Raw genomic sequence first — 27,714 nt, forward strand, 5'->3', positions numbered from 1 at the left:
CTCATTACCTGTCCTGTCTCCCAGGTTACGCCCGAATAATTGCTGCTGTTGACTGCAATTCTGTCTCTTGATAATTATTTTGTTTTGGTGACTTACTGTTCCTGAAGGGGTTAGGCTGGAGGTGACATCATGTCACTTGCTGTTAAACCTGTTATGTTTCTCAGGTTGGGTGAGAGGGCACAGTGGCAAACCTGTAAAGTCACAGGCTGATGTAATTAAAAGCATTGCTTCATGGAAATGCGCTGCTCAGAACAAAGCTAGGTTTAAAATTGAATTAAACACCTGGATATTTATAGATCAGTTATCTGAAGTTACTAAACAAAGCAAAGAGTTTTAATGAAGCAATTAACCCTCAAGTGCAGAAAGAGAAACAAATTGAACCACTAAGGTATTTTTATTTCAGTAAATATAACATTTTATATCAGCATTTATCTTAAACATTTAATTCAATGTGTTACATGCCATTTCTTTGTTTTTAATTAAATTTACTAGCAAGTTCTTGGTGAAAACTGTCTTACTAGAGTATTAATAGGTTGTTAGGTTAGAGTTAGTAGAAAAAGTTGACATGTAATTACAAAGTTACTTACAGTCAGAATGTTTGTTGGGGGACTATCAAAATATAGTGTGAGCAGATATTAAGCAGACAATCTACTAATACTCTAATAGCATAGTATCTGTACTGGTAAATTACCGGTAAGAGAATGCAGAATGAAGATTACCGGTATGACCATGTACGAAGTCAGAATGCGCTGATGTAAGAAGTCTGCTTTGGGCCAATCAAAGTTCCTATGGCAATGACATGATTACTTCACGCTGTTTAAAGTAAGCTTTTTTATAGTTTTTCTATTTAAATATGTGTTAGATGATCATCTTTGAACATTGCACCACATCTCACAGCTTTTTCAATGTGTCGGGCTCGAGACCCTGCCTTCTTTTCCCTTCGTCAGTGTTGCGGCTCTGCAGTCAGATACTATGCGCATCTTCTGTTTTTAAGAGCAAAAACGTGCTCTGCTTGATCATCCATTATGCCTTTTACTCAGACGTCAAAAAATTTTGTCAAATTGAACATATAATGAAACTAAAGTGCATCTCCTCATGCGGGCGGATGAATACGGCACAGTGTTTAAAGATCATTTCCGATGACTGACATCACAGAATTTGTGTTTCACACAATGTGTGAATGGTCTCTTAACTGTAAAAAGCCAGAACGTCATTGCTTGTTTGAACAGAATATTTGTGTATTTACCGGTAAAGTCAATCTGGTAATTTTACGGTAATTTACCAGGGTTTCTTTGTGAAAGGGGATAATGACTGAAATTGGCATGTAGTTGCGAAGGTACTTATAATTAGTAGAATGTCCAAAGTGGACTATCAAAATAAAGTGTACTGAATCATGTGATTTTTGTTTGTGACTGTCAGGTTTATATTTTGTTTACATTAATAATAATCAATAATAATAATAATACAAAAATGTTATGTTTGTAAAAGGGCAAAGTTTGTGTTGGACCCCTTTTGCCTTCAGAACTGCCTTAAAGGGAACCTATTATGCCCCTTTTTACAAGATGTAAAATAAGTCTCTGATGTCCCCAGAATGTGTCTGTCAAATTTTAGCTCAAAATAAACCCACAAATCATTTATTATATCGAGTGTGTCCCTCCTTTATATGCAAATGTGCTGTTGCTTCTGGCCCCCTTTCCAGAAGGTGGAGTTTCAAGAACTCGTGCTCCGGCATACCGGCAACAACAAAACAGGACAATCTCACACACCAAAAATGTCAGAAAGGGCGTTCATGTGCATTTTTTAAACTAGAAAACTCTTGTTTATGATAATTCCGATTGCACGTGAGAACAGCAATTCGTCAGATTTTTTTTTTAAATGATTGGCTCAAACATGCAAGACTTTACCTACTTTATTCAGGACATTTCCTTCAAAAATGAAATTTGACCACAATGTCCTCAGTGACTCAGATGTTTGTAGTCTATGGAATCTTATGTGCATCGGTACATCCCAAAACACAACACTTGTAATGCCTCTTTGGCGCAGACATTGTACAACTCCAGCTGCTACAGTGAGAATACAGAAATGGTGGACTCTGTGCTTCTCAGTCAGGGCGGTGTCTATGCTAATAAGACAGATAGTCACCAGCTGTAGGAGGGGCTTCTACCTACAATGACGTCATTGAGCTGACAATGTTCCTCAGTGATTTTGGTCCATTTTGATATGATAATCACACATTTGCTGCAGATTTGTGAGCTTCACATCCATGATGCGAATGTCCAGTTTCACCACATCTCAAAGGTGCTCTATTGAATTGAGATCCGGTGACTGTGGAGGCCATTCGAGTATAGTGAACTCAATGTCATGTTCAAGAACCAGTTTCAGGTTATTTGAACTTTGTGAAATGATTTAATATTGAATTTTTATTTTATATGTTAAGTGAACAAAACATTATTTTAATGAAATTAAATTCTTACATGACTTTGTTACACTGGAAATAAAGGTAAAAACTAGATGCCCTTAAAGAAAACCATTAAATCCAGTACAGGTCATTTGTACCCGTTATGCATTCATGTATTTTTTAGGTCAAAAGACTTTGTTTTGAATCATTTTTCTCCCTTACAGTAATTTTTTATTGCATAACACACCGGTAACAGTTCTGATGCAAATTACAAGTTACCAAATAATCAGTGTGTGTGTGCATGTGTGTGTGTGTGTGTGTGTGTGTGTGTGTGTCTCTCTGTGTGTGAGAGAGTGTGTAAAGCTCAGTGGTGTCCTGTTGCTGATTGAGACCGTGCAATTAGCTTCCTACGTAGTGTGGGTGGTTAAATCCAGCCACAGCACCCCCTCTGTCTGCATCATTCATTTTGTGAGTGCTTTTATCAGCTTTATTGTGTGAGTACTATTTCCTCTGCCTATCTGCTTGAGCCATATGGGCTTTGTCTTTGTAGCTCTCTCTCTCTCTGTCATTTTTACTGTAGGTGTTTTTAGACAGCTAAGTGGGTCTGTAGTGAAAACAATTATATGAAGATGCTCTCTCGCTCTTCCTCTCTCACTCAGCAAGCTGTTTTTGGTGCTCTTCCAATATTTGGCTCTCTACCCTTCAGACTAGTTGCCCTCAGAATTCCACTCTGATTGTCTGTGTAAGGTTGCTTTGACTTCCTAGCTTTCTCTGTTGTGTCCTTACAGTGAGTTATTGGTCCACTTGGAGCCCAACCAGATGCATTGTCTTACTGATATACTCCAATGTACAGTCACAAACATAATAACTTTTTCCATGTCAGCTGGCTGCCCCAAACAGGAGGTCTGTGAAGTCTAAATGGTACACTGTAGTGTAATAGCTGGGATGGCTGACGCGTTTGTGGAAATATTTGTGTTTAATAGCACTATAGAGATAGTAATTCTGAATGGCAAAAAAAAGAAGATTGCCTATATTTGTTGTGTGTAATGTGCGTACATAATACGACTATTAGAAAATAGGGAAGATGTAATACAAGAACGCGTCCTGTGTGAACGGCTCAAACGCTTTAACGCGTTCAGACTCGAATTATGTCACATAGCCTATATGGCTATACTTTATTTCTACTCTGGATGCAGCCATAAATGATGATAAATCAGTATATATGATTATTTTTCTAGTTATTTCTGATGTCCAACATCCACATTGTAGTGCATATGCACTTGAGATATTACAAGAAACTTTATGTAAATTACAAGCTAATTAAATAACATTGTATCTGTTGTTCAGATTGTGTGATGTTGTGCTCATATATCAAATTAGCAGCATCTAATAATCCCAATAATTTGGTTGGCACCAAATGACATAACCATTAAAAAACACTTGAATGTGATGTCTGTATGAATTGACGCTGGATCTGAATGGGTTAAACATGACATGCATCACTGTATGATATTTATCACCATGTTCACAAGGACAGTCATTTTATAGATTCAAAAAAAGAAGATTGCCAATATTTGTAGTGTGGAAATGCAGAATAGAGTTCTCTTTTTAAGCAGTGCATAAAACCCAATGTTTACTTCAAACCAAAACCAATGTGCACAAATGAAATAAAATAAAGCAATAAGCCCCAAGTAGCCATAGTTTACAGTAAATATATAACAGCTAATGGGCGTTGTTAGGCATGACGTGGAGTGCCTGAAACCCCCTTAGTTGTTATAAACAGGAACTTCACGGGTCTTATTGCTTTTATAAAATGGTTACCACACAATACAAATATTAAAGACAAAAAATATGTATCAATGCAACTTTCATGAAGTAAAATCACTAAAAGCCTTCCTTCCGCTGGAAAAAATAGTCCCTGACCATGAACAGCAACAGAAGTTACATTTATTACGCCTCTAGATGGCGGCAAAGACTGTCTTTAAGAGCGAGTCACTCAGTCTCAAAGACTTTTATATTGAAACTTGTTGTGAACACGGAACAAGACGCAAATGACAAATGTTTTGACTAGCGCTGTCAGTGTCAGCAGGGAAAACTCATTAAATGTTAAAAGGACAAGATTGCAGCAAACATTCAAACGGATTTTTTATTATGATCTGAATTTGAATGCAGGTAATACACTAGATATCACTCTCACAATACTCTTCTACATAATGCAGTAAGGTTCAATGAACAAAATCAATAGAGAACAAACATATGTTTACGTTGCTAAGAGTGGTTGCTAAGGCGCAGCAACATACACACTCAGTGGCGCAGCGATACTTATGTAATGCGGTCAGCTGTATGTTTTCAGGAATTTTACAACGGCTTCGAACGCGGCAAACCAATGAGAATCAAGGGCCGGAACTATCCGTTTTATAATGTTTCTTAAGTGACAGAATTTTCTGTCGTCTTTTTTCAACAAATCCCCTTTGAGCTACATCATTTTTGATACCATGATGAACTGATGAGTGTGGAAATCAGAGAGATACTTGAGACAGATATTAGAGTCCCGGCACAGATGTGAAGATGCTCCTTTAGAACACGGGCTGAATCCTGAGTGATAATGTTGCTGATCAGCACTGTGTGTGGTTCTCAATCCTGGTCCTGGAGCTGCACTAATGCTGATTTCATTTTTCAAAATTCTATTTAAATTTTATAATTATATTATTGAAGTTATATACACGTGTGTATACACACCAGAGTGTTTTTTTTTTTCTTTTTCTTTTTTCATTTATATCATTATTTTAGTGTAATGCATGTATTTTGCCATTTCATTGTACCATATGTGTCAGCGCATTTTATGGTAACAAACTGATTTTAACAACTCAAATAGGTTGGTATATTAATATTATATGATTTAATAACATATAGGTTATAGTTAGGAAGCACACGCAAATGCACCGCTCGGAAATGAAGGGAGAGGACAGGACAGCCTGCACACAAACTCTCTTCATCTTTGTCAAGGACAATTCATTTAAACGGATGAGCTCAGACAAGTCGGCTGGCTGTTTCCACTCGTCGGGGTTTGCGGCGGAGCTTTTGATTGGCTGATTGTATTATTGTATGCAAATCCGGTCGGGGTTGCAGCCAGTAGGTGAAAGGCTTGCGCTGGTGTGGCTCTCGAGACCCGAAGCGCGAGGTGAAGCATCTTTCTGTGGAGCTGTCCACTCCAGGAGGTGCTGAAACGAGGATTTTCACGTCAACCGACAGTTGGAAGGAATGCACAAACTCAGAGGACGCTTTACAGCATAACCAAAACGGGATTGGATTTACTTCGCAGTTAACATTGTTGTTCCGAAAGTAATACTCTTATATCAAAATAACTCTATCGGAAATACCTTTCTGGATGACTTGTAGTTGGATGCACAGGTATGTTTTCTTCTTTCTGTGATGTACTACATAGCCTGTTGTGATTTAAAATCAAGCCTCAGGTCTGTGGAGACCGCACGAATGAATTTCAGTGTAATTTAAACGCATTCTCTATGTTATTTGTGCTTGTTTTTGGTTTGGTATGCAGTTTTTCAAAGGGATTAAATAGAGAGGCACGGTGGAAAGCACTTTCGCTGTAGAGTGTGAATAATTTAGCATATTGTGCAGTGACATTCAGCGTAGCGGGCAATACTGACTGAATACCAGTAGCCGTGCTTGATGGAGGGTGATGAAGTTAGACGAGCTTTTTTCATCAGCCGTTATCGGGGACAAGTTCACTCGTCGGTCGATCCGATGTCACGCTCCCCCATACGGTGCTGCAATGTTTCTCGAATGAACAAAGTAAATGTTAGGCGATTGTACGGGACCCTGTGCAAAGCTCGTGGCTGTTTAATTTAACCGCAGGGTACTTAGCAAGTTATCTTTGTTTTTCTTAGCACGCAAATCCTTGAGTGACACCGTGCGCGCGCGGATTATACTCTTGTTTTCCTCGTACAGATTCAATCTGGCGTGTGTGTGTGTGTGTGTGTGTGTGTGTGTGTGTGTGGCGATCGCTGGTAATTGACGTGGTTGGCTGGAGACGGGCGACAAATTGGTGTCTGTAGTGCAATTACACGGAGCCGTTCATATAGGACGTGTTCTTGCGTTCAAAAACAGATCGAAGGGGCGCATCGCAATAGAGCGCAGGGCTCTCCAGACGCGTTTTAACTAGTTTAACTGTTGTAACTTGACAGCGGGATGAGATACAGTGAACAAATATGTCTGTTTAACGTAGCCTGTGCGTACATAATTCGACTATTAGAAAATAGGGAAGACTTAATACAAGAACGCGTCCTGTGTGAACGGCTCAAACGCTTTGACGCGTTCAGATTCGAATTATGTCACATAGCCTATATGGCTATACTTTATTTCTACTCTGGATGCAGCCATAAATGATGATAAATCAGTATATATGATCAATTTTGTAGTTATTTCTGATGTCCAACATCCACATTGTAGTGCATATGCACTTAAGATATTACAAGTAACTTTATGTAAATTACAAGTTAATTAAAAAACATTGTATCTGTTGTTCAGATTGTGTGATGTTGTGCTCATATATCAAATTAGCAGCATCTAATAATCCCATTAATTTGGTTGGCACCAAATGACATAACCATTAAAAAACACTTGAATGTGATGTCTGTAAGAATTGACGCTGGATCTGAATGGGTTAAACATGACATGCATCACTGTATGATATTTATCACCATGTTCACAAGGACAGTCATTTTATAGATTTTTTATAGATTTTTTTTTTTTTTTTTAATTGCCTGTGCCCTAATCGAATCGAAACCGGCCATCGATCAATAATACTTGCCTTCTTCACAGTTTCTGTGTGATAGGTTGTTGCCGTTATTTTCAGCTTTTTATTTATTTTTATTTCATTTATTGCAGCAATATGAGACAACAGCCCAAGAGACAGCATTGTAGCTGATATTTTATTTTAGATTTGAAGTGAAGTAGTCACCATTTAGTCTATGCCATGTTCATAAGCTCTCCTGTTTTGTTATTGCCTGTTGGTTTGGCTTTGCAAGGAACATTTTGATTTTTCCTTGAATTCGCAGCCAACCATTGACATAGAAAATGCTCTTGTAAGCTTTGTTTGGAGCCAGTGCTTTATGTGCACTGTTTGACTCCAGCTTATTTACAAAGGGAAAGGTATAACTTCCACTACTACTCGAAGTGAATAAAAGTGAAAATTCAGATAAAAAAAACCCAAAACAAAACAAAACAAAACAAAAAACAAAAACTAAAGAGTAAAAACACAGAAAGGTGGGTGGAAATGCATGGTACCACCTGCTCAGCGTGTGACTGATGAGGCTCATAGTTAATGTATGAGAATTCAGTGAGGGTCGGCTACTGTATGAGCTCCCATGCTTCTCTGCTCGAGTGATTCTAATGCACACCAAATTTTCCATCAAACGTGTATAGGTGCAATCCTGGCACTTTTTCTATCGCGCTTAGTAGAGAAGCATTGAAAACAAAGGCTCTACAGGGAACTCACACAGTGCAGAAAGCAAAAGGAACAACAAACATTTGCCTCTCCTACACAGAGACACGCAAACATGCATACTCACATTTAGACACAAAAATAAATCTTCAGATCTGACAAACACACATTAAAGAGCACTGAATAGGCCATTACATATGCCTCCAGAGCAGATGGCACTCAGAAAAAATCTGTAAGAAACAATGAAACCTAGCAGGAGAGATTGAGAAAAAAACATTTATTGGAAATATATCAATTTACATAGACAGAGGGGAAAATGTAAGTACATCCTCAGTACTTGATCTTCCCATAATACTCTACAGGAGACCACATTATCCTTCCTGATTCTGTATCAAGACCTCGCCCTCTCGTTTTTCACCAACTCTCCACTTTTAGAGTTTCATCCAATTATTGTAAATTTTTCAGCAGCAGGTAGAAGAGCTGCTGTAATGCTGTGCTGTGCACTGATGTGAGAAGCGCTGCTCACAGTGGAAATAAATGTAGGCACCATTACGCATGAGAGTGGTTTTGCATGCGAGATGGGAGGGCTTCTGATGCATCATCTGTAACAGAAAATTACTTAAAGGGACAGTTTACCCACAAATTATAACTTGTTTATTCACCCTCATGCTGTTCCAAGTCTGTATGACTTTCTTCTGTGGGACATAATAACTTTTGCTAAATGTTTTTTGTCTGTACAAAGAAAGTAAAAGGGCCCCAACATTCTTTATAATATCTTAATTTGTGTTCCTCTGAAGAAAGTGTTACACCTTGAGGGTGAGGAACTGATGGCAGAATTTTTATTTTTAGGTGAATTTCCCTAACAGGCTTGCCAGTAATGGATCAGCAGATGAGGCATTAATCATTTTTCTTTGAAATAACATCCATGTTTTTCATTTTCATCATCACTATCCTCTTCATCATCAGCAACATTGTCAGCCACAGCTGCATCTTCGCCATCATCATCATCACCATCATTGTCTTCTTGTTTTTCTCATTTTCTTCCTTCATCACAACTCATGGAAATGTTATTGTGCGAGCATAATAGTAGTCTGAGATTTGCAGTTGTTTACTGCACTGAAAGGCGCTGCACTCACACGATACAAAAAAATAAAGAGGGGCAATACAAACACTCTAATTGCTTTCAATAATTAATCTCCTCAAATGACTGCCTTGCCTTTGCAGCCTCGACGTGCGTAGCATCACCCCGAGATACACATTCAAAATAAAACCCCAGCCTTATTTTCACACAATGCTGCTGAGATGGATATGTCGAGCAAACTTTATTCCTGGTGTCTGTGGATTCCCCTGTCCATAGATATGTTCATCACAAACCTGAGTGAGTCCTACGGTTGCACTAATGAATCCTGACACTGCCCACAGATTGGACAGGTCAGTGCAATCCTCCGTGACCAGCGAATAACACAGTTCACTGGTCAGCGAACATAGAGCTATCTCATAGACTCAGCTCACAAAAGGCCTCTTTGACTTGCTCTATGTATCTACTGTTGTGAACTTTGGGTTTAGGGCAACTTTGTTGTATTTCTGTTAAGTTTAGAGTAGATGGAAGTTGTGGAACCCAGTTTAACATCTATAAGGCAATCATTTCCATTATGTAACCTTTAATGTTGAGTAGACTTCAAACCTAGAATGAATTAAAGGGTTAGTTTACCCAAAAATTAAAATTCTGTCATTAATTACTCACCCTCGTGTCATTTTACACCCGTAAGACCTTCGTTCATCTTCGGAACACAAATTAAGATATTTTTGATGAAATCCAAGAGGTATGTGACTCGTCCGTAGACAGCAATGTAATCACTAATTTCAAGGTCCAGAAAGGTATTAAAATAGTCCATGTGACTACAGTGGTTCAACTTTAATTTTATGAAGTGATGAGAATACTTCTTGTGCGCAAAAACAAAAATAACGACTTTATTCAACAATCTCTTCCCTGTTGTTATCCTTACGCAGTTGATGCAGTAAGCACAGTGAGGGCTTCCGTGTTTACATCCAAATTCTCGCTCGGTATTGGCCGAAGCTGTAACGTGAGCAGCACACACATGCATGTGATGCTGACGCAGGAGCCGGCCAATAATGAGTCGGCGTTCTGACATACAGTAAAACGTGGAAGCGCTGAACATAAACAACGTATGAGAATGACACAGAAGAGAAGAGATTGTTGAATAAAGTCATCATTTTTGTTTTGTTTTTGCACACAAAAAGTATTCTCGTCGCTTCATAAAATTAAGTTTGAACCACAGTTACCTGGTTTCTTGTCATGTGACTTCCTTGCCCTCATGTGATCATGTCTTGTGCTTCCCTTGTCTTGTGTGATATGTTCTGATTGGTTGATCGTCTTGGTTGTTCACAGGTGTTTCTTGTTAGTCATTAGTATAGTTGTATAAATAGCCCTCATGTTTCCATTGTATCTTGTCTAGCTTTGTCCGTTTAACTGCTGTTTGGCATTTCCATTTTTCTCAAGCCATGTTAGCCAAGGCTTTGTTTGTTTTATGTTTGGTCATGTTAGTGAAATAATGCTGCTCTTGGGTTCTACCTGCAGTGGAATTGTTACTATATAAGATGCCATTTAACAAATATAAAATATACCATCTTTATGTTGTTTCTACATTATTTTAAAGATTCAGTGTGAAAGTATTTCAATATAAAAATATATTAAAAACTTAGGTGCGATTAATCATGATTAACCCTCTGGAGTCTGAGGCTGATTTGGGGCCTGGAGAAGTTTTGACATGCCCTGACATTTGTGCTTTTTTCAGTTGTTCATAAACATATTAATGGAAAAAGTGTCATTACACTGTATTCAGCACAAACTAGGCTACAATAATATGTGAGGAACATGTATGTACATGTTTGTATTTTTGAAGGAATAACATTTATGCGTGGTTATTGAAAAAACAAAAAACTTAAGTCACTGAAATAAGGCCAAAAAAATAATATTAAATCTGTGTTCACAAGACTTCTGGGTATTGGATATTGTAGACTAGAGTTTTTGCTTCAAAATTATGTAAAAATTATCCTTCCTACTCCTTCATATAAAACAATAGAGAGATTTAAATTTTCTAAAACATCTTTGGTCAAGAAACACAGTATGCGTGGAGGCATGAATCATCATGAATAATGGGTGATTCTCACCTGAGAAGACAAAAGAATCACATAAAGAGCTCTAATGAGCTGTTTTGTATAAAACCATTTAAAGGGGTCATGAATTGAGAAATCAATTTACCTTGATCATTTGACATATAAGAGGTCATGGTATTATAAAAATATCCTTTAAGTTTCGGAGCTCAAAAGTTAGCTTACATAATAATGACCTGAAATGACTTGCATATTAATGAGGCCTTTCAGTCAGGTAGGCTGTGAAAAAAAACCCTCTGTAATAATGTCTCAGCTCATCATAAACAGCAATACTGTGAAATATTATTACAATTTAAAATAATGGTATTCTATTATATTCTTTAAAATAAAATGTATTTCTGTGATGCAAAGTGTCTGAACAATTGTTACCTCTATGGCATTTCATATAGGCTTTTAGCTTAAAAGCATGCACATTTGGAGAAATATTGATGGATTCTTATATATTTATGTCAATTTTCTATACTGAGAAGTAATATTTATTGTCATCACTATGAGTGCTGGATACTGTTTTTTCAATTCATACTTGCAGCCGGAGGGCGCTCTCTGTACACCTTTAGGCCACAAATTCATATAAAGAAGAAAAGGAACTAGGAACTAACGGCATGTCTTCTTGAGATCGCTAACCATTGCTTTAACATCCAAATAAACACTTTTCAAGACAATAAATACACGATTGAGATGACGAATGCATGTATTGCCTCTGAATTTGCGTCTGAATAGCGCTGGCTCCGTGGGCGTGGCCGCATTAGCGGGTAATGAGCTGAATCACAGACTTCTGACATGGCTCTCTTTTCATACAGATTACATTAACACAGAATGTTTGTTTTCGATTTGACTTGCACGATTTAAAACCTGACATTTCAACGTTTCTTTAGACATAAGTGTCATTTTTTTTGTCATTAGTATTCATAAGTTACAGTTCTTTTTCTGAGAACTATCAGATTGGACTTCGTTCAGAGGGAGAGGAGAGATCATGCATCATGTTAGTTTTCTTTATTTTACAAAAAGCACAACATTGTGTTTTTACTCTGAGTGTACACAAATAAAAGATGACATTCTATAGTTTCAATTGATATATTACTTATGTCTCTATGACAAGAAATGACGGAGTATTTTAAGTCTGTTTTGCTGCAATGTGAAAAAAATCCTGCAAAACGCGCCGGCGCGTTTTCAGACCTCAGGGAGTTAATAAAGACTGGGTTCCAATCCTTCGTTGTGCGCATTCGTCCCACACCGCTAAGTTACACTAAGATTAAGAAAGCTTGGATGGACCAGTCAGATCGTATCATGTTTTTTAAACGAGACATAGTTTGATGCAGGCTTTTCAGAGAGACTGAAAATAAAAGATGATGCAGTGTCAACTACATTGGATTGACAGTAATCTCGCAACACAAGTGTGAGTAACAGTCTTTTTACCATGTGTCACTATTGCTTTGTCTGATACAGATCGTTTGATATATATATCGAGTATTTATACTGTAGCGCTGCAGTCAAACTGATGATAGTTTTGATAGTTGTGATTTCCTGTTCTTTCTTTTGCTCCGGCGTTTATGGGGTTAATGCATTGGATTATCGCATATGGAATAAAGTGCTGCTTTTTGTTATTGTTTTGTTCAAAGTCATTCGCTGTAATCATGAATAATGTATATATATATATATATATATATATATATATATACATATATATATATATATATGATATATGATATAACAAACGTTGCCTTAATCAAAAATGTTCATTAACTTCAGCATTGCGTGATACTATTTCAAAGTGATTTCCATCATTTTGACAGATAATTAATTGTATTTACCTGTGAAAACAAACCTGGAAAGAGACACAAGCATTTGAGGAGAAAAACGAGAGATCCTTTGTGCATTCCAGTGAATTATTAATGGGATATATCTTAAATCGGGAGAACAGACCACAAATCTGCAGTATATGCTGTCCTTTTTCATACTGTTACAGCGGAATGCAAAGGGAAAAAATAAAATAATCATGAGGAAAAAGCAGTGATTGAAAGACCTCTTGCCATAAATATTCTTGTCATGCTAAAATACCATGTGTTACATTACTCTCATGATGTCTGAAAATAAAACATGAAGGAAAATGGACAGCTTATTCAGTCAAACTGATAGATAAGCTTTATTTGTAGGGCAACCTTAAGATTAGTTTCAGTCTTTTTGAATGGAAGTTCCCCAAACCGGAAGAGCCACCCATTTGTTCAAAACGCAGTAGGCTCGTCAGGAATAAGGTGGATACGTTTTTCACTTTGTCGAGGAGGATGAACTATTAATAGCCAATAAGAACGACAGTGTGACAAACAGTGGCACATTCATTCATAATTCTGTTTACATTAAACACTGTTTATCATTTGTCAACTATAACTGTGGTAACTCCAAATACTTTATTTGCCACAACCCAGACTTATAAACATATGTAATATGCATAAACATTTCAATTTGTTTCAACTATGTAATTAGATATTTTTCAGCATCAGGAGTTTGCAAAACAATTCCACGTGTGTAATGGCGGGGACGTTGAAATTATTTTAATATGCAAAACTATTACCCAATCATAGCAGCGGGTGTTTACTTCCAAGTCTTGAATGAGACACGACCATCAAAACTATTGGAGTCTATTATTTCTAAATTAGGATGATAACATTATAAATGGACCTCAGAGAACATTATAAAATAAAATAAAAAATGCAGTTCATGACCCCTAATATGGTTTTGTTTTTATCCCCTTTTATGCATTTATCTCTGTTATTTTTTTATTTTAATTATTATTTGTTGTCCATTTCTATTGAATATGGCAAATCTGTATGGCTGACTTGATTTCTGCTTGATAGGGAACATTTGAATTTGACAAGGCATATTCACAACATACTGGATCTGGCTTTGGGCTTGGAAAAAATTAATTATATTGTACAACCATCGTTTTGAAGTTGAATAGATTAAAGAACAAAGCCAAGCTTGGAAAAGTGATTTGAACTCACATAGGGAAATTGTCAGGATATTTTCAGCTTGTTCTCAGGCTTGTTCCCAGATTGGTGGGCTGGCTGTCTGATCCTACTGATGCAGTGTGTGTGTGTGTGCCCACATTGCTCTAGGTGTGAGCTCTGGAGCATGTCTGCACATAGACAAAAAGACCAGTCTTTGTGAAGGAGGGTTTTTGGTTTTTAAACTCTGGCCAATGGGGTCATGCTCTCTTGGACTGCCTTTGTGTATTATATGTGTGTTTCTCTCTGTGCGTGTGTGCTTGCATGCGTGTGTGTTTGTGTGTTCATGTTGTGGGATACGCAGAGACTCAGTTTGACAGCATGAGCTGCCTTACTGAATGTCACATTTTAATGGATGCAGGTGCCAATTTCACATGGTAGCATCTCTCCCGAAACACAGGTACAGCTCTAGAAAGCAGTGTATCTGTTGCATAACGTAACAGAAGCTGCGTCCTGTCTCTCCACTCTAATCTCACCTCGGCTGGCTGCTAAGGTTGAGCGTGTGCACCACATTTAATGACTCCAGATTACCCGGGGAGAAACGCTAAGCAGCCCAGCAATGTCATGACAAACTAAACTAAAACCTCAGGATGCTTCATTGCAGATCAAAATTTTGTAATGACACTGACTCAGACTATGAATAAAATAAATTACTTTAAATTGCACTGTTAATTGCAGAAATTTCATCATGGAATACAGATGCTTTTGTTGTGTCTAAAAATATTAAGGATGAAATTATTGTTAATGGAATACGTAGTTCGTTCCAACTTAATTCTGTCTTCATTTACTCACCCTCATGTCATTTAGAACTCGAGTGAGTTTCTTTCTACCAAGGAGCACAAACAAAGAAACTGTGAACAATTTCCTGGTTGTGTTTGTGTTGTATTTATAATAAATGAAAAATCATTGGAGATGTAGCAGATAAATAATGATTCTTTTTGAGTCAAATCTTTTAAGTGAACCATTGGTTTTTGTTAAAAAAACCTTGACTGATTCTGAAAAATTCACTGAAACAGAAATAAGGTTGTGGCAGCTCACAGAAACATTATCAGAACATAATTTAAATTCTGTCTGTTTGTCACACAATTTCTTTTGTATAAACTTAAAGCTGCTGTCTGTAACTTTTTTTTTGGTTAAAAATGATCAAAAATCAATTTTTGAGCAAGTACATAACCAGCCAGTGTTCAAAACTATCTCCTTACCTTACCACTGGTTCATTGGTGGGTTTGAGTAATTACGTCAGGTCTGTAAACAGAATGAGTCCCAGCTAGTAGGCTATATAGCATGTGAGGATGCTACTAGTAGCAGATCATTTATAGCGTTTTCTCACAGCAGCTGGAATAATTAAACTAATCATTCTGATGGCAGATTGTAATCCAGAAAGGTCCAAATGACAATCATGAGATTGGAGATTCACCTGTAGTCAAAAGCAAAAGACTGCGGAGTGGCTACATAAATTGAAATCTACAAGTAACGCTAATACACACTAAATACACATAAGCGCGCAATACTGATATTGTTAACATGTAGAACAAATTCTGAGAATGAAATATAACAATAATAGTCATTTGCACATTTTGCCGTGATCCAAGCTAAGCGATCATTAGATTTAATCACCATTGGCAGCGCGATTTATGCTTTTTTCTCAGTTAGTCAGAATAAAAGTGGCAGATTTCTTACTTACTCCTTCAGATGACATTTTCTGGTGAAAATTCTTATTTTGGTCATACTTCCAAGACGTAGAATCTGTGATTCCAAAGTACAGTATCCACACCGATGTGGTGACTGACAGCAAACAAATTCATCCACACTGAGGAGCCGTGCCGATGCACAACCCACGTAAAGATGATAATTCCACAAATAACTGCAATTGCAGGTTTTAAACAGAGAGGCAAAACTTACGGACTACAGCACAGAAGTTCTGTAAACTACTTTTACGAACTACTTTTTATAGTACTTTTACATCCTGAAACTTTAATGATTTATTAATTGTAATTTCATGAAAAAATATGGATTATGCTTCAAAATATCTCATTTTGTGTTCTGCAATAGAGTCAGGTTTGGACATGACATGAGGGTGAGTAAATGATGACACAATTTTCATTTGCGGGTGAAATATCACTTTAAGATCTCATCTTTCCCATAAGGCTACACCCCTCAAGTGAATTTAGTGAAATGTAGGTTGAGATGGACATTTTGGGGATGGTCTCAGTTAGAGGATACAGTACTTGAGGGGGAGTGCAAGCAAGAGAGTTCCCTCAGGCATGACTACTTTACGAGTGTTTGGTCCTGTTGTTACGCCTCTCATCTTATTAGATTTCAAAGAGCAAGACCACACATGCTCAAAAACGAGAGCAGAACCATTTAGAGAAATCCTTATGCTCTGCCCAGGGAGTGCCTTACAATCTAGGCTGATTAGCATATTACCCAGCGTGCTCAGAGAACTCATGTTTGTGGGTGGGGGAGACTGCAAAGTGAGTCATTCAAGGTGGGAGAACCCCTATGGGAGATATTTCAGAATGCTCATAAGTAAGTTTGCACATTAATCTGGTTTTAGTCCAGCTGAACATTGGCTCCAATAGGGGCCAAATGGTTTTATCAAGAGAAATAGAGATGAGATGTGAGCCCTTGTGCGTAATCTCCCTTCAGCAATGTAGCGCAGTTGTGATAACACAGACAAGTCTTCTACTGAAGTTGGTGGCTCAGTTGCCTCAATTCTGAATTTGATTTGAAACTTGTTTATCCTCCTGGATATGTACGTCTGTGCTGGATTTCAAGAAAGATTACCTCTAAAGAGTGATTTAGCTCTGAGCTCAATTTCCAAGTAAAACTGGAAGGATTTACACATTTGTGTCTCCTCTCCGTGTTAGACCCTTCTGAGCTGAACAAGAAAGGAAACAGATAAAGTTCAAGTTTACACTTGAAAATGTTGAACCTATTGTTTTTGTTTTAATACCTACAATGAATGATTCCCCTTTTTGCACATACATTCATCTTCTGTTGCCATGCATAGTTTTTTTTTTTTTTTAAATGTATTTATGTAGGCTATATACACACACATATTGGTTTGAAAACTACGGAGCCTCTAAAGGGACATGGTGAAGGAAAAAAAAAAGAGAGATGGGAGAAAAAAACAATTACTTGTCAATGCTTTTGCGTTTTTTCGCTAATGTTTCGCATTCCCCTATAAATTTTGCATTTACTGACAAAATGTTTTGCGTTGCGAGAGGCCCCGGGTTTAAATCCCGGACGAGCCCCCCAGGTTTAAATCCCGGACGAGCCCCCAATTATGTTACATCCCCCTATATACTTGGCGTCTAGAGATTATGGGGACGTAACACATGAAAATTTAAAAGTAAGATGCTTTGCTCTATTAAGGAGATGTAATGTGTGAAATTAAGAAACAGGCAGAGACAGAAACTGAATTTGTACTTGCTTTTAGTAAGAAAAATAATTCAATGTAACAAAACACCCAATAATACAATAAAGAGTGAACCAAATATACATCCAAAACAAATAAATATCTATTTACAAATGATATGCAAAAGTAAAAGATTAACAATAAGGTGAGGGACAAGAGCGGTGCTAAAGAAAATAAATCAATAAAACATAAACATGTTAACTAAACCCCAACAAAAACGCTAAGCTAAACAAAAGAAAACAGGAAAATAACATCTTCAGCGTAGAACGCCACTAACTACGCTACCTAATAAACATAAATACATAGAATGGCACCCGCTCATAACCTAGTGTGTTTAAATAACTTTATGTGCTGTGAGATGTAAGTTACGTGACATACTAACCTGGTCCCATCACTATGTATCGGAGAAGGACTTGAATAAGCTCTGGTAAACCGAGAGTCAAATGCAGGTGAGCAAACAAAGGAAAAGCAAATGCTTCTCCCGCGCTCGTGCCACAACCGGGTCTTTATACGTGCATCTGCATATGCGTCTGATTGGTTCTCAGGGTGGCGCATGGACTCGATGACTGGCAGGAACATCATCCAATCACAGGACCTATGAGATGAGATAGTGAAGAGAGAAAAAAAAGGAGAACAACCCTCCTAAAACAATACGGGACATAACAGTTCCCCTCAGAAACATAATGGGCCCTATTTTAACGATCTAAACGCAAAGTGTAAAGCGCACGGCGCAGGTGCACTCAGGGCGTGTCCAAATCCACTTTTGCTATTTTAACGACAGAAAAACGGTCCGTGCGCCGGGGCGCATTTTTGAAATGGGTTGTCCCTATTCTCTTAATGAGTAATGGGCGTAACGTTTCAATAAACCAATCAGAGTGTCATCTCCCATTCCCTTTAAGAGCGAGATGCGCTCGCGCCATGGCGGATTGCTATTTACATGGCGGAATTTGTTGGCGGAAAAGCTGAACGCTTTTCAAGCGAAGAAACCGATCTGCTCGTGCGTGAAGTTAAAGCGTTAAATCTACGGGACAAGCAGGATATAACATTATATATATTATATAATTATATATTATATAACATATAACATTATAAAATACACTAACTTATTAAACACACCGATTCAACTGAGTTCAACGAGTGATGTTTTGCTGAAATTACCTGTTAAGTGGCCAGTCAGTCTTTCAGTCGTCTGCGTTGAATGCAGGCTTTCAAATAGCTCGATGAGTCAGTTAATATATATGTGTGTGTGTTGGCATGATTGTTCAATTAATTAGCCAATTTCGTTCATCATTATAAGTAGTAATAGGCTGAATTGAAAATAGGTAGCCTAATTCTAATACACGCAATGACTATTCATCATTACATTTTTATATTTATGTAGCCTACACAATAATATTCTTTTACACTGTAATCCTTTTGTTTTTAATATTTGGCATGTTTGTGTGATGCGCATCCCTGTGTGTAATAAGCAAAGTCAACGCGCGCTGTGGACGCGCCCAGTTTCTACCAACGCGCTCTAACAAAAAAATATTGCGCCATTGACTTTAGACTTTAGACTTTAGACCAGGTTTGAGTTGGTCTATGGCGCAGTTTATTTTCAGCTCCTTAAAATAGCAATGCGCCTGAACACGCCTCTTTTTTAGACCAGCACGCCCATGGGCGCACTAACTGGCGCAAATGCATTTACTAATTTAAGGACGTGGCGCTGAACGGGAAAACGCCAACGGCGCCGGACGCAAACTAGCAAACACACTTGCGCTGCTCCTTGCGTCGCATTGCGCCGGGTGTATTATAGGGCCCTATGTCTTTCGCAAAGAACACAAAAGTTTTGCAAGGAAGCACAAAGTTTCTTGAGGGAACCCAAAACGTTTATGAGTAAAGCATTAACATATATTTTCTGATTGGAAAATAAAATAAAATAAAATATTCAACAACATCATCAACATCTTTGGCACTCTCGACAAAATGAAACAATTACTTTGCATTATACTAAGCTTATGCCATTTATGTTAAAATTAATAACTTTTACAGTTTGAATTTAAAGGTATTTTTGTGTACCTTTATTTCCTTATAATTAGGACTTCTAGTTCATTAACTAATTTATTATTATTATTATTATTATTATTATTAAGCAATTTTGGTACAGTGTTAGGTCAGCACTTGATTCCTAATGGAAATCTGGGATGAGATATAATTTATTGGATATTTTCAGATGCAAAATGTCCATGTAAAAAATTAAAAAATAACTAAAAAATCAGTGCACTGTTGACACATGTGCATGAGCACACACACACACACACACACACACACACACAGTTGCACATTCTCAACTTTTGACATTTCTTTATCAGTGACATTTCTTTAATGCACAAAGGACTTACTAGGAGATATGCAATACAGCACCGTGTTCAAAGCATGCAGCAAATCACGCTTTTTGTGATTACAGTGCTGCATTGGGAGAGATATCTGTACAAAAAGATAACACGTCTATGAAAATGATGAGCAACAATAAATAATGCCACCATGAACAGAGCATTTACACAAGTCCTGATCTCTTTTCTCATCTGTGATTTTGTGTCCCTGCCAGCATGTTTTTATCTTTGTTTTTCTGCAGAACTTCGGGTGTAATGAGTCAGGGATATTTATGTACCCTGGGATGGATAAAGCTTACTCTCCTCATGCTAATCTGGTTAAAGAACCAGCACGTGGTTGACCTGCCTGGCTAAACCCTGGTTATGCGAGGTTTATCTGGTCACATGAAGACCTCTATGTGTGAGCTTGAATGTTTTGCAACATTTGTGATATGATAGAAAATATTTAACTCTTTGATAAATTAATTATCTCTTTGTTAGTGCCTTGGCTTCTAGTTGAAGTAAACTCAAATATATGCCTTAAGCCATTTTATTTTACACTTCATTACTCTTACTGAAGATTGTTAAATTGATTTACGTAAGAGATGTTGCACAGAAACAGAATACACAGATGGAAAATTAAATATGGAGAATGACAGACCTTCATTATGGAGTTTTCATTACATCTTAAACATGTAAACAACTCAACAAAAGAACATTTAACAAAAAAAATATAGTCTTATATGTACATGACTCAAAAACATGATGTGATGCTGCCTTGTTTAAAATTATCCATTGTCATTACGATTTCTGTAAATTGACAAACCTGTAAGCTGGAACTTCCCAATGGGACCTGAACACAACATACTGTAAGCTATAATAGTGTTAGCTTAGCATAGTAAGCTAAATATACACACAAAAAAAAACACTTTTGACTATTTATTCTGCTCACAATACACCAAGATGTGTATAAAGCAACTTTCATTTTTATCTTATTTGGATCCTTATCATGGAATGAGAGAAAATACAAAATAGATTTGTGGCTTTTTATACATTTTCCAATATACTGCAAATAAAGGGGTGCATGTGGGATTACCATGGATGCATTGTGGTGGGAACGGAATAATGTGTAACGGAAGCAAGATTGTAAGAGCTGTGCATGTAAACCTCACTTCCCTAGCCTCAAGAGGCGCAATAGCGACTGATGCTAGAGGCTGCAGTCTTTAGCGTCCTTGTTAGCATGCCTGCCTCCCATGCCGGAAACATTAGTTTGAATCCTGCTCGGAGTGGTGCGAGAATGTATCCTGGTTTTTTTACCTGATAAATTAATTTAATTTAAAGTTAATTGTAATGTACTTTTCTAGTGGTAAAATGTAATTTACTTTGTGGTTTCTTTGAATAGTTAAGTGTGTAGAATGCATGTGTTTGCTGTTGTTGTTTTGTGTATTAGTCTGCTGTAGTAGTGTAGTAGTCTGCTTTTCATTTACATTATTGCTTGTGTCTGTAATTTTTCTATGAAGGACACTTACGTTTCATTTCCATTCTGGCTTAGAAGAAAGTTTTTCTTGTAAAATCACTTGAGACTACTTGAAGAACATAAATCATGAAATGTGTTTATTGGCAATGTTTTTAATCTGTAAAAATGTTTCTGGCTCTTTCCTGTTCTTCTGTATAAACAGAAGCAGCCTGTTTTCTATTTTAATATATTTTATAATGTAATTTATTGCTGTGATGACGAAGCTGAATTTTCAGCATCATTACTCCAGTCTTCAGTGTCACACGATACTTCAGAAATCATTCTAATATGCTAATTTCCTCTTGCTATCCGTGTTGAAAACAGTTGTGCTACTTAATATTTTTATAGAAACGGTTATACTTTTTTTCAGGATTCTATTCCTAAGGAATAGAAAGTTCTGTAACACTTTACAATAAGGTTCATTAGTTAAACATTAGTTAATGTATTAACTAACATGAACTAACCATGAGGAATACATTTTTTACTGTATTTACTAATTTTTGTTAACGTTAGTTAATGAAAATACAGTTCATTGTTCATGTTAGTTCACAGTACGTTAACTAATGTTAACATGATTTTAATAATGTATTAGTAAATGTTGAAATTAACACTAACAAGGATTAATAAATGCTGTATAAGTGCAGTTCATTATTAGTTCATGTTAACTAATGTAGTTAACTAATGTTAACTAATGAACCTGTTACCGAAAGTTCAAAAGAATATAATTTATTTGATACAGAAATCTTTTGTATCATTGTAAATGTCCTTACTGTCACTTTTGAACAAATTAATGTCCTTGTTTAAAAAAAAATCTTACCAAAACCCAAATTTTTACCCCAAATGCTGTCATCATAAGACATCAGACTTATTTTCTTCGCTGGTCATGTAAATGCTTGGGCAATCTATGATAAATGAAACTATAAGAAAGGTGTTGCACTGATGAATGCTCAGTATTTATTTGACTATGGAGAATTACGACATAAACATATACAATCCATAATTTTTTCTCTAAATGTGTGCGCTTCTGGAATTAAAACCCCTAATGGAACACTTGACATGACAAATCCCCTAGAATTTGAATGATTGCATAGGTATAGGTATTACATCCCAATCATCCTAGATTTGCACTTGCACTTGTGACACAAATTAATATGATACTATCACTGAAAGATTTTTGTTACAAAACAGTGGTCAAATATTGTTGTTGTAAGTTGATATATATATATATATATATATATATATATATATATATATATATATATATATATATATATATAATTTGTAAAAATGTATGTTTTTTTTTTTTTTGGGCTGTTGGGCATGTGAGTGAGGATCCTGTGCACCAGCAGGTTTTTAATCACTTTGCTGTTTTCCAGCTCTGCTTTACAACTTCAGTAAGGAAACGCTCCATAGGAGTGGGTTTATGAGCATTGCAGATGTTCATAAACACATTAGAATCTCCAAGATCCCTGATCATTGTTGACTTGCAATAGAGTGGCAATGTATTTTTATTCTGCAGTGACAATATATTTTATTGCCAAAAATAACCTCTGTGATTAACAAAGGTTTATGATACTTACACATTTTGTGCATCAAGGTAATTTTCACAAATGAACACAACTTCTTGAATTTTGAAGCTTTAATACAATCGGCAGAAATAAAAAGCTAACCATAGGTTATAAACTAACTACACCATGGTAGCTCGTCTTCAACTTCCCCACCACCAAGCACCAATGGTTTGCAAGAGCATGATTATAAACACAATGAGGCTGTGAAAGTGGACTAGTGCATATGAGTTTAACTGATGATGTTTAATGTCCCAGTGACAACCTCTGTATTCTCATTTAGCAACTTGTTAGCAACCGCCTTTTTCAAGACACATAAAAGCTTAAAAAAAAATCACGAGTGGGGTATTACCGGTGTGTTTTATGTTCAATGCTAATTTGTTTATGCTTTTTGGCCTACAAATAGTATGCCATCCCTCCTGCACTCTATTGTCAGCATGTATTGCTTGATAACAAAATTTAGGGAGTATTTCATACTGTTGCATTGTGTCATCAATCCTACTCACCCTCATGTTGTTCCAAATGTCTATGACTGTCTTCTGTGGAACACAAAAGATATTTCAAAAATGTGTTTTTGCTCATACAGTGAATGTCAGTATGGTTTGATATGTTTAGAGCCTTCTGAGTTTCAAAATATATTTTTGCATTGTGTTCCACAGAAGAAAGTTTCCCTTTAATTGAATCAACTGTTATATGAAATATAAACCAAAAATAGTTAGTGGTGGTTGAGAGTTTTGCAGGTTTTCATTTTGTGAGGTGACATTTAAAGACTGACTGCAGTTTAATGATATTGAAACAAAGCCGAAGAAAGATATTTTGCATGACCTTTAGGACACTCATGAGGTTTAACAGTCTTGCAGGCAAATTCTGTCTTTTTCCAACACAAGCCTCTTTGTACAGTCCAGTATAATTATAGGTTCTGCTGACAGTTTACACAATGACAGAAAAGTCACGTTGACACAAATGGCCAACATCTGTCACTGCCCACAGCCCAACGGTTTGACAGACTGCAAAATATAGGCGAGATTTTCACAGGGATTTGTTAGTGGAGCATTTCCAGACTTTAACAGTCGCTGTCACTTCTTTGGACGTGGCGTAAACAGTTGAATCTCAAATTCTCAGGATGAGACATGGGAGGGAGCAAGATTGCAGAAAGATCTGAGTTGTGCTCTTATGAATATACAAAGAAATTACACTATGTCACTGTCAAATTTTGCTGAGAACACAATATAGCTGCCTCCAGGGGTGTAGGAACAATTATGAATATTAATTAGACAACTGACTCATGAATATTAATTAGGTTGCGTGACATTCGTCAGTAACTGATTTGCTGAAAAACAGGTAAAAGGGTGCCATATAAGGATTTCATGTTTATTGATCGATTTCAGAAGGAAGATGCTTTCAATTGCAATCACAGATCATAAATGTGCAGAGCATAATTAGGTCCAGCATAAACATTTAAAAATACACAGATATGAGCCACAGGCTAGGGAATAAAAGCAGGGAAAGTAAGACAAAATAACCTTTTTTTTTTTGACTCTCTCTGTATGCTTTGTTGCATGATGAATGTTTTATAGGTCTTCAGATTCGCCCCAGCTGGTCAGATTAGTTTGATGTTGAAAAGACCATTTCAGCTGAAAACATATGTGCACAAATGAAACCAACACATAAATGTGTTTTTTCTTTTCTTCTCCTCCAAAGCAAACAATTGTATGTACAGTAAGAGCTAATAGAACGGTGTGTTTGTTATTGCTGTAGCTGCCAGCCATGAAATCCAGTAACCAGACCTTTGGGACCGCTGAACAGATTTAAGTGAACAATGAAATACTGTTGTTCTGTATTTCTTGAACCTGTGTATACTATTGATACACTGTCCTTTTGTGTTATACAGTGTGTAATCCAAATATTTATGCATTTTTTGCAACCCTGCATGTTTTAGTCACAATTCACAGTTCAATTAGTCAGAGCTGTTTCCCTCACCAGAGAGTAAAACAGATTGAATTAGGTATAAGCACTGCTGCTTTTTTAAATGTACATGGTGGAGATGTCCATCATGGTAAGGCGATTGGACCCATATAAATGCTGAATAGCCATCAGGACATATGTTGTGCTCACCACCTTCAAAAGGACCTTCCTGTCAGAGATGACAGTGATGTTGTTGGTCAAGATTTAGGCCAGATGTTTTAGCCCCCTGAGGAAGTGGAGATGTTGTCTAATGCCTTTTTTCTCTCTCTTTGGTCTTGTTGACGTTACGCAATGGTTAGTCTTTTATAGCCAGACTTTTGAGTCTGGTTCACATTAATTTCTGGTGAAGCTTTACATTCATTTCATTTCATTTCATTTCATTATTTTATTTTATTTTATTTTATTTTATTTTATTTTATTTTATATTTTTTCATTATTTATTTTATTTTTTTATTTTTTGGTTTTATTTATTTATTTATTTAATTGTAATTATTATTTTATTTTATTATTTTATTATTATTATTTTATATTATTTTATTTTATTATTTTATTTACACTTTTTTATTTTATTTTCACTGTACAAAAAGTACATTTTATTTTATTATCATTTTATTTATTTATTTATTTATTTCATTATTTTATTTTATTATTTTTTATTTTATTTTATTATTCTATTTCATTTTATTATTTTATTTTATTATTTTACTATTTTATTTACACTTTTTTATTTTATTCTCACTGTACAAAAAGCAGTTGTCTCATTTCATCTTGTAATCTTTGCAGTTGATGAGCCACTTTGGCAACCTTACCAATCTCATATGGTCAGTTTTGTATGACCAAGAATTAAATACTTTATAGAAGGTGGCATAAATTAGTACTACAAAGATTACAAATGTCTGCAAAGCCAGTGTTACCAACACAGCATTATTACTCTAGTCTACTCAAGCATGGGGGTGTACCAAGGATGGTTCAGAAGATCATTCTCTGAATACATGGCAGCACTGATCAGTAAACAATCACTGCTGCTGTGACTGTGGGCAAGTACAGTTTAGATGCAATAGGAGACATTCGTACCGCTCTTCCTGCTGTGAGACTGTCACACAATGATCTATTGTGAACATTGTGAGTGATAGACATCCCTCATTTGAAAGTCAATGCCAAGACACTTGGCATAGATGTGGCATAGACGATTTATGGCCACCTGATAAAGTTATGATGACTGTCCCTATAGGTGGTTGCACAGCTTTCAATCTTCTTCCTTAATGCTCTTTTTCATTTTGGCATACAGACAGCCTGAAATATGATAGTCATGCATGGCAAGATTGAAATAAAAGCACAGATGGGTAGCACAGGTTTGCATCGAGAGTGCTTGCTCATTTTTGGGCCAGTCATGTGCCTGATTTCAAACTGATGATGTGAAATATGGATGGTGTTTGGACAGCTCAATGAAAAGAATATCTTCTGAATTGCTCGGTTCTGAAAACCAATGCCATGTCATTCTAAACTATTGTTTCCATTCCAAATCCCTGAACTCCTGCAGGACAACTCTCTCACACAGCAATCATCCTGGGACCCGTGATGAGGGCGGCCTCAGAGTACATCCTACTCATTTGAAACCATAACAAAATGGTCCCCATTGCTTTGTACTATCATCCATATTTATTGATTTTTATTTGTTTTTCTATATATTTAGTGAATTCAAATATATTTTTAGATACCTTATTTTGTCACATATGGAAGGGGTTTTCAGTCTTTTAGATGCCACTGAACCCCAAATTCTCCAATGTGAAAAATGGATATTGTTTATTATTAATAAGTTCTTTTACATTGCATTAATACTTCATTGTTATGTTACAGTGTAATTATATATTTAAGTACATAGATTAATTAACAACATGCACTTATAGGGTTAGGGTAGGATAAGGGTTTGGTTGAGGGTTAGTTGCATATAATTACGCATAATTACTAACATTACTATGGTAAGTATATGTAACAAGGACACTAAAATAAAGTGTTACCATACACTAATATTTATTTATTAATTTAAAGGGTTAGTTCACCCAAAAATGAAAATTATGTCATTAATGACTCACCCTCATGTCGTTCCAAACCCGTAAGACCTCCGTTCATCTTCAGAACACAGTTTAAGATATTTTAGATTTAGTCCGAGAGCTTTCTGTCCCTCCATTGAAAGTGTATGTACGGTAGACTGTCCATGTCCAGAAAGGTAATAAAAACATCATCAAAGTAGTCCATGTGACATCAGTGGGTTAGTTAGAAGTTTTTGAAGCATCGAAAATACATTTTGGTCCAAAAATAACAAAAACTACGACTTTATTCAGCATTGTCTTCTATTCCGGGTCTGTTGTCAATCCGCGTTCACGACTCCGCAGTGACGCTGCTTGTGACAGCGGTTTCTGCTGTGTAGGAGCTTCTTCCATCGCTCTTAGTTCTTCGTCCGTGTATTCAGGTTCAAATAAATATGGCTGAGCAAAAAAATGCAAGTCTCCCTCTGTGTCGAAATCCTTAGACATGTTTGCGAAAGTTGTTTTGTTTACAGCGTGCGTCTCCCTCAGACTGTAAATGACAGAGATGGGTACTCGAGTTAGACTTCAGACTCGGACTCGGCCTGAAATGACTTCAGACTTGACTCGATTTGGCACAAAAGACTCTGAATATTTTAAAAACGACTCAAGTCTTTTACCCATAATTACTGATATAATAAATAAAGAATTTGTGTTGTCTTTAAATGTTTTTATAATATCTGCGTTACATTTATTTCCTTACGTGTCGTGGTAGATTGGACTCTTGTCATAGAATTTGATTACGTATGTCCG

At 36.5% G+C, this 27,714-nt stretch overlaps 1 protein-coding gene across 2 annotated transcripts in view; it reads left to right on the forward strand.

The window, feature by feature from the left end:
* The first annotated feature begins 5,222 nt into the window (after nt 1–5,222).
* The window catches only part of LOC125259454 (follistatin-related protein 5-like), a 53,273-nt gene continuing 30,781 nt past the window's right edge, over nt 5,223–27,714 (forward strand). The window contains exon 1 of one of the 2 annotated variants that reach the window (XM_048177087.1): nt 5,223–5,809. In XM_048177087.1, the coding sequence (XP_048033044.1) occupies nt 5,787–5,809 (23 nt within the window). In that variant the 5' untranslated portion in view covers nt 5,223–5,786. The remainder of the gene's footprint in view (nt 5,810–27,714) is intronic. The other variant, XM_048177088.1, reaches the window with a different exon arrangement.

This window comes from Megalobrama amblycephala, linkage group LG23 (genome assembly GCF_018812025.1).
Source record: "Megalobrama amblycephala isolate DHTTF-2021 linkage group LG23, ASM1881202v1, whole genome shotgun sequence".
In the NCBI taxonomy this organism is placed as follows: Eukaryota; Metazoa; Chordata; class Actinopteri; order Cypriniformes; family Xenocyprididae; genus Megalobrama; species Megalobrama amblycephala.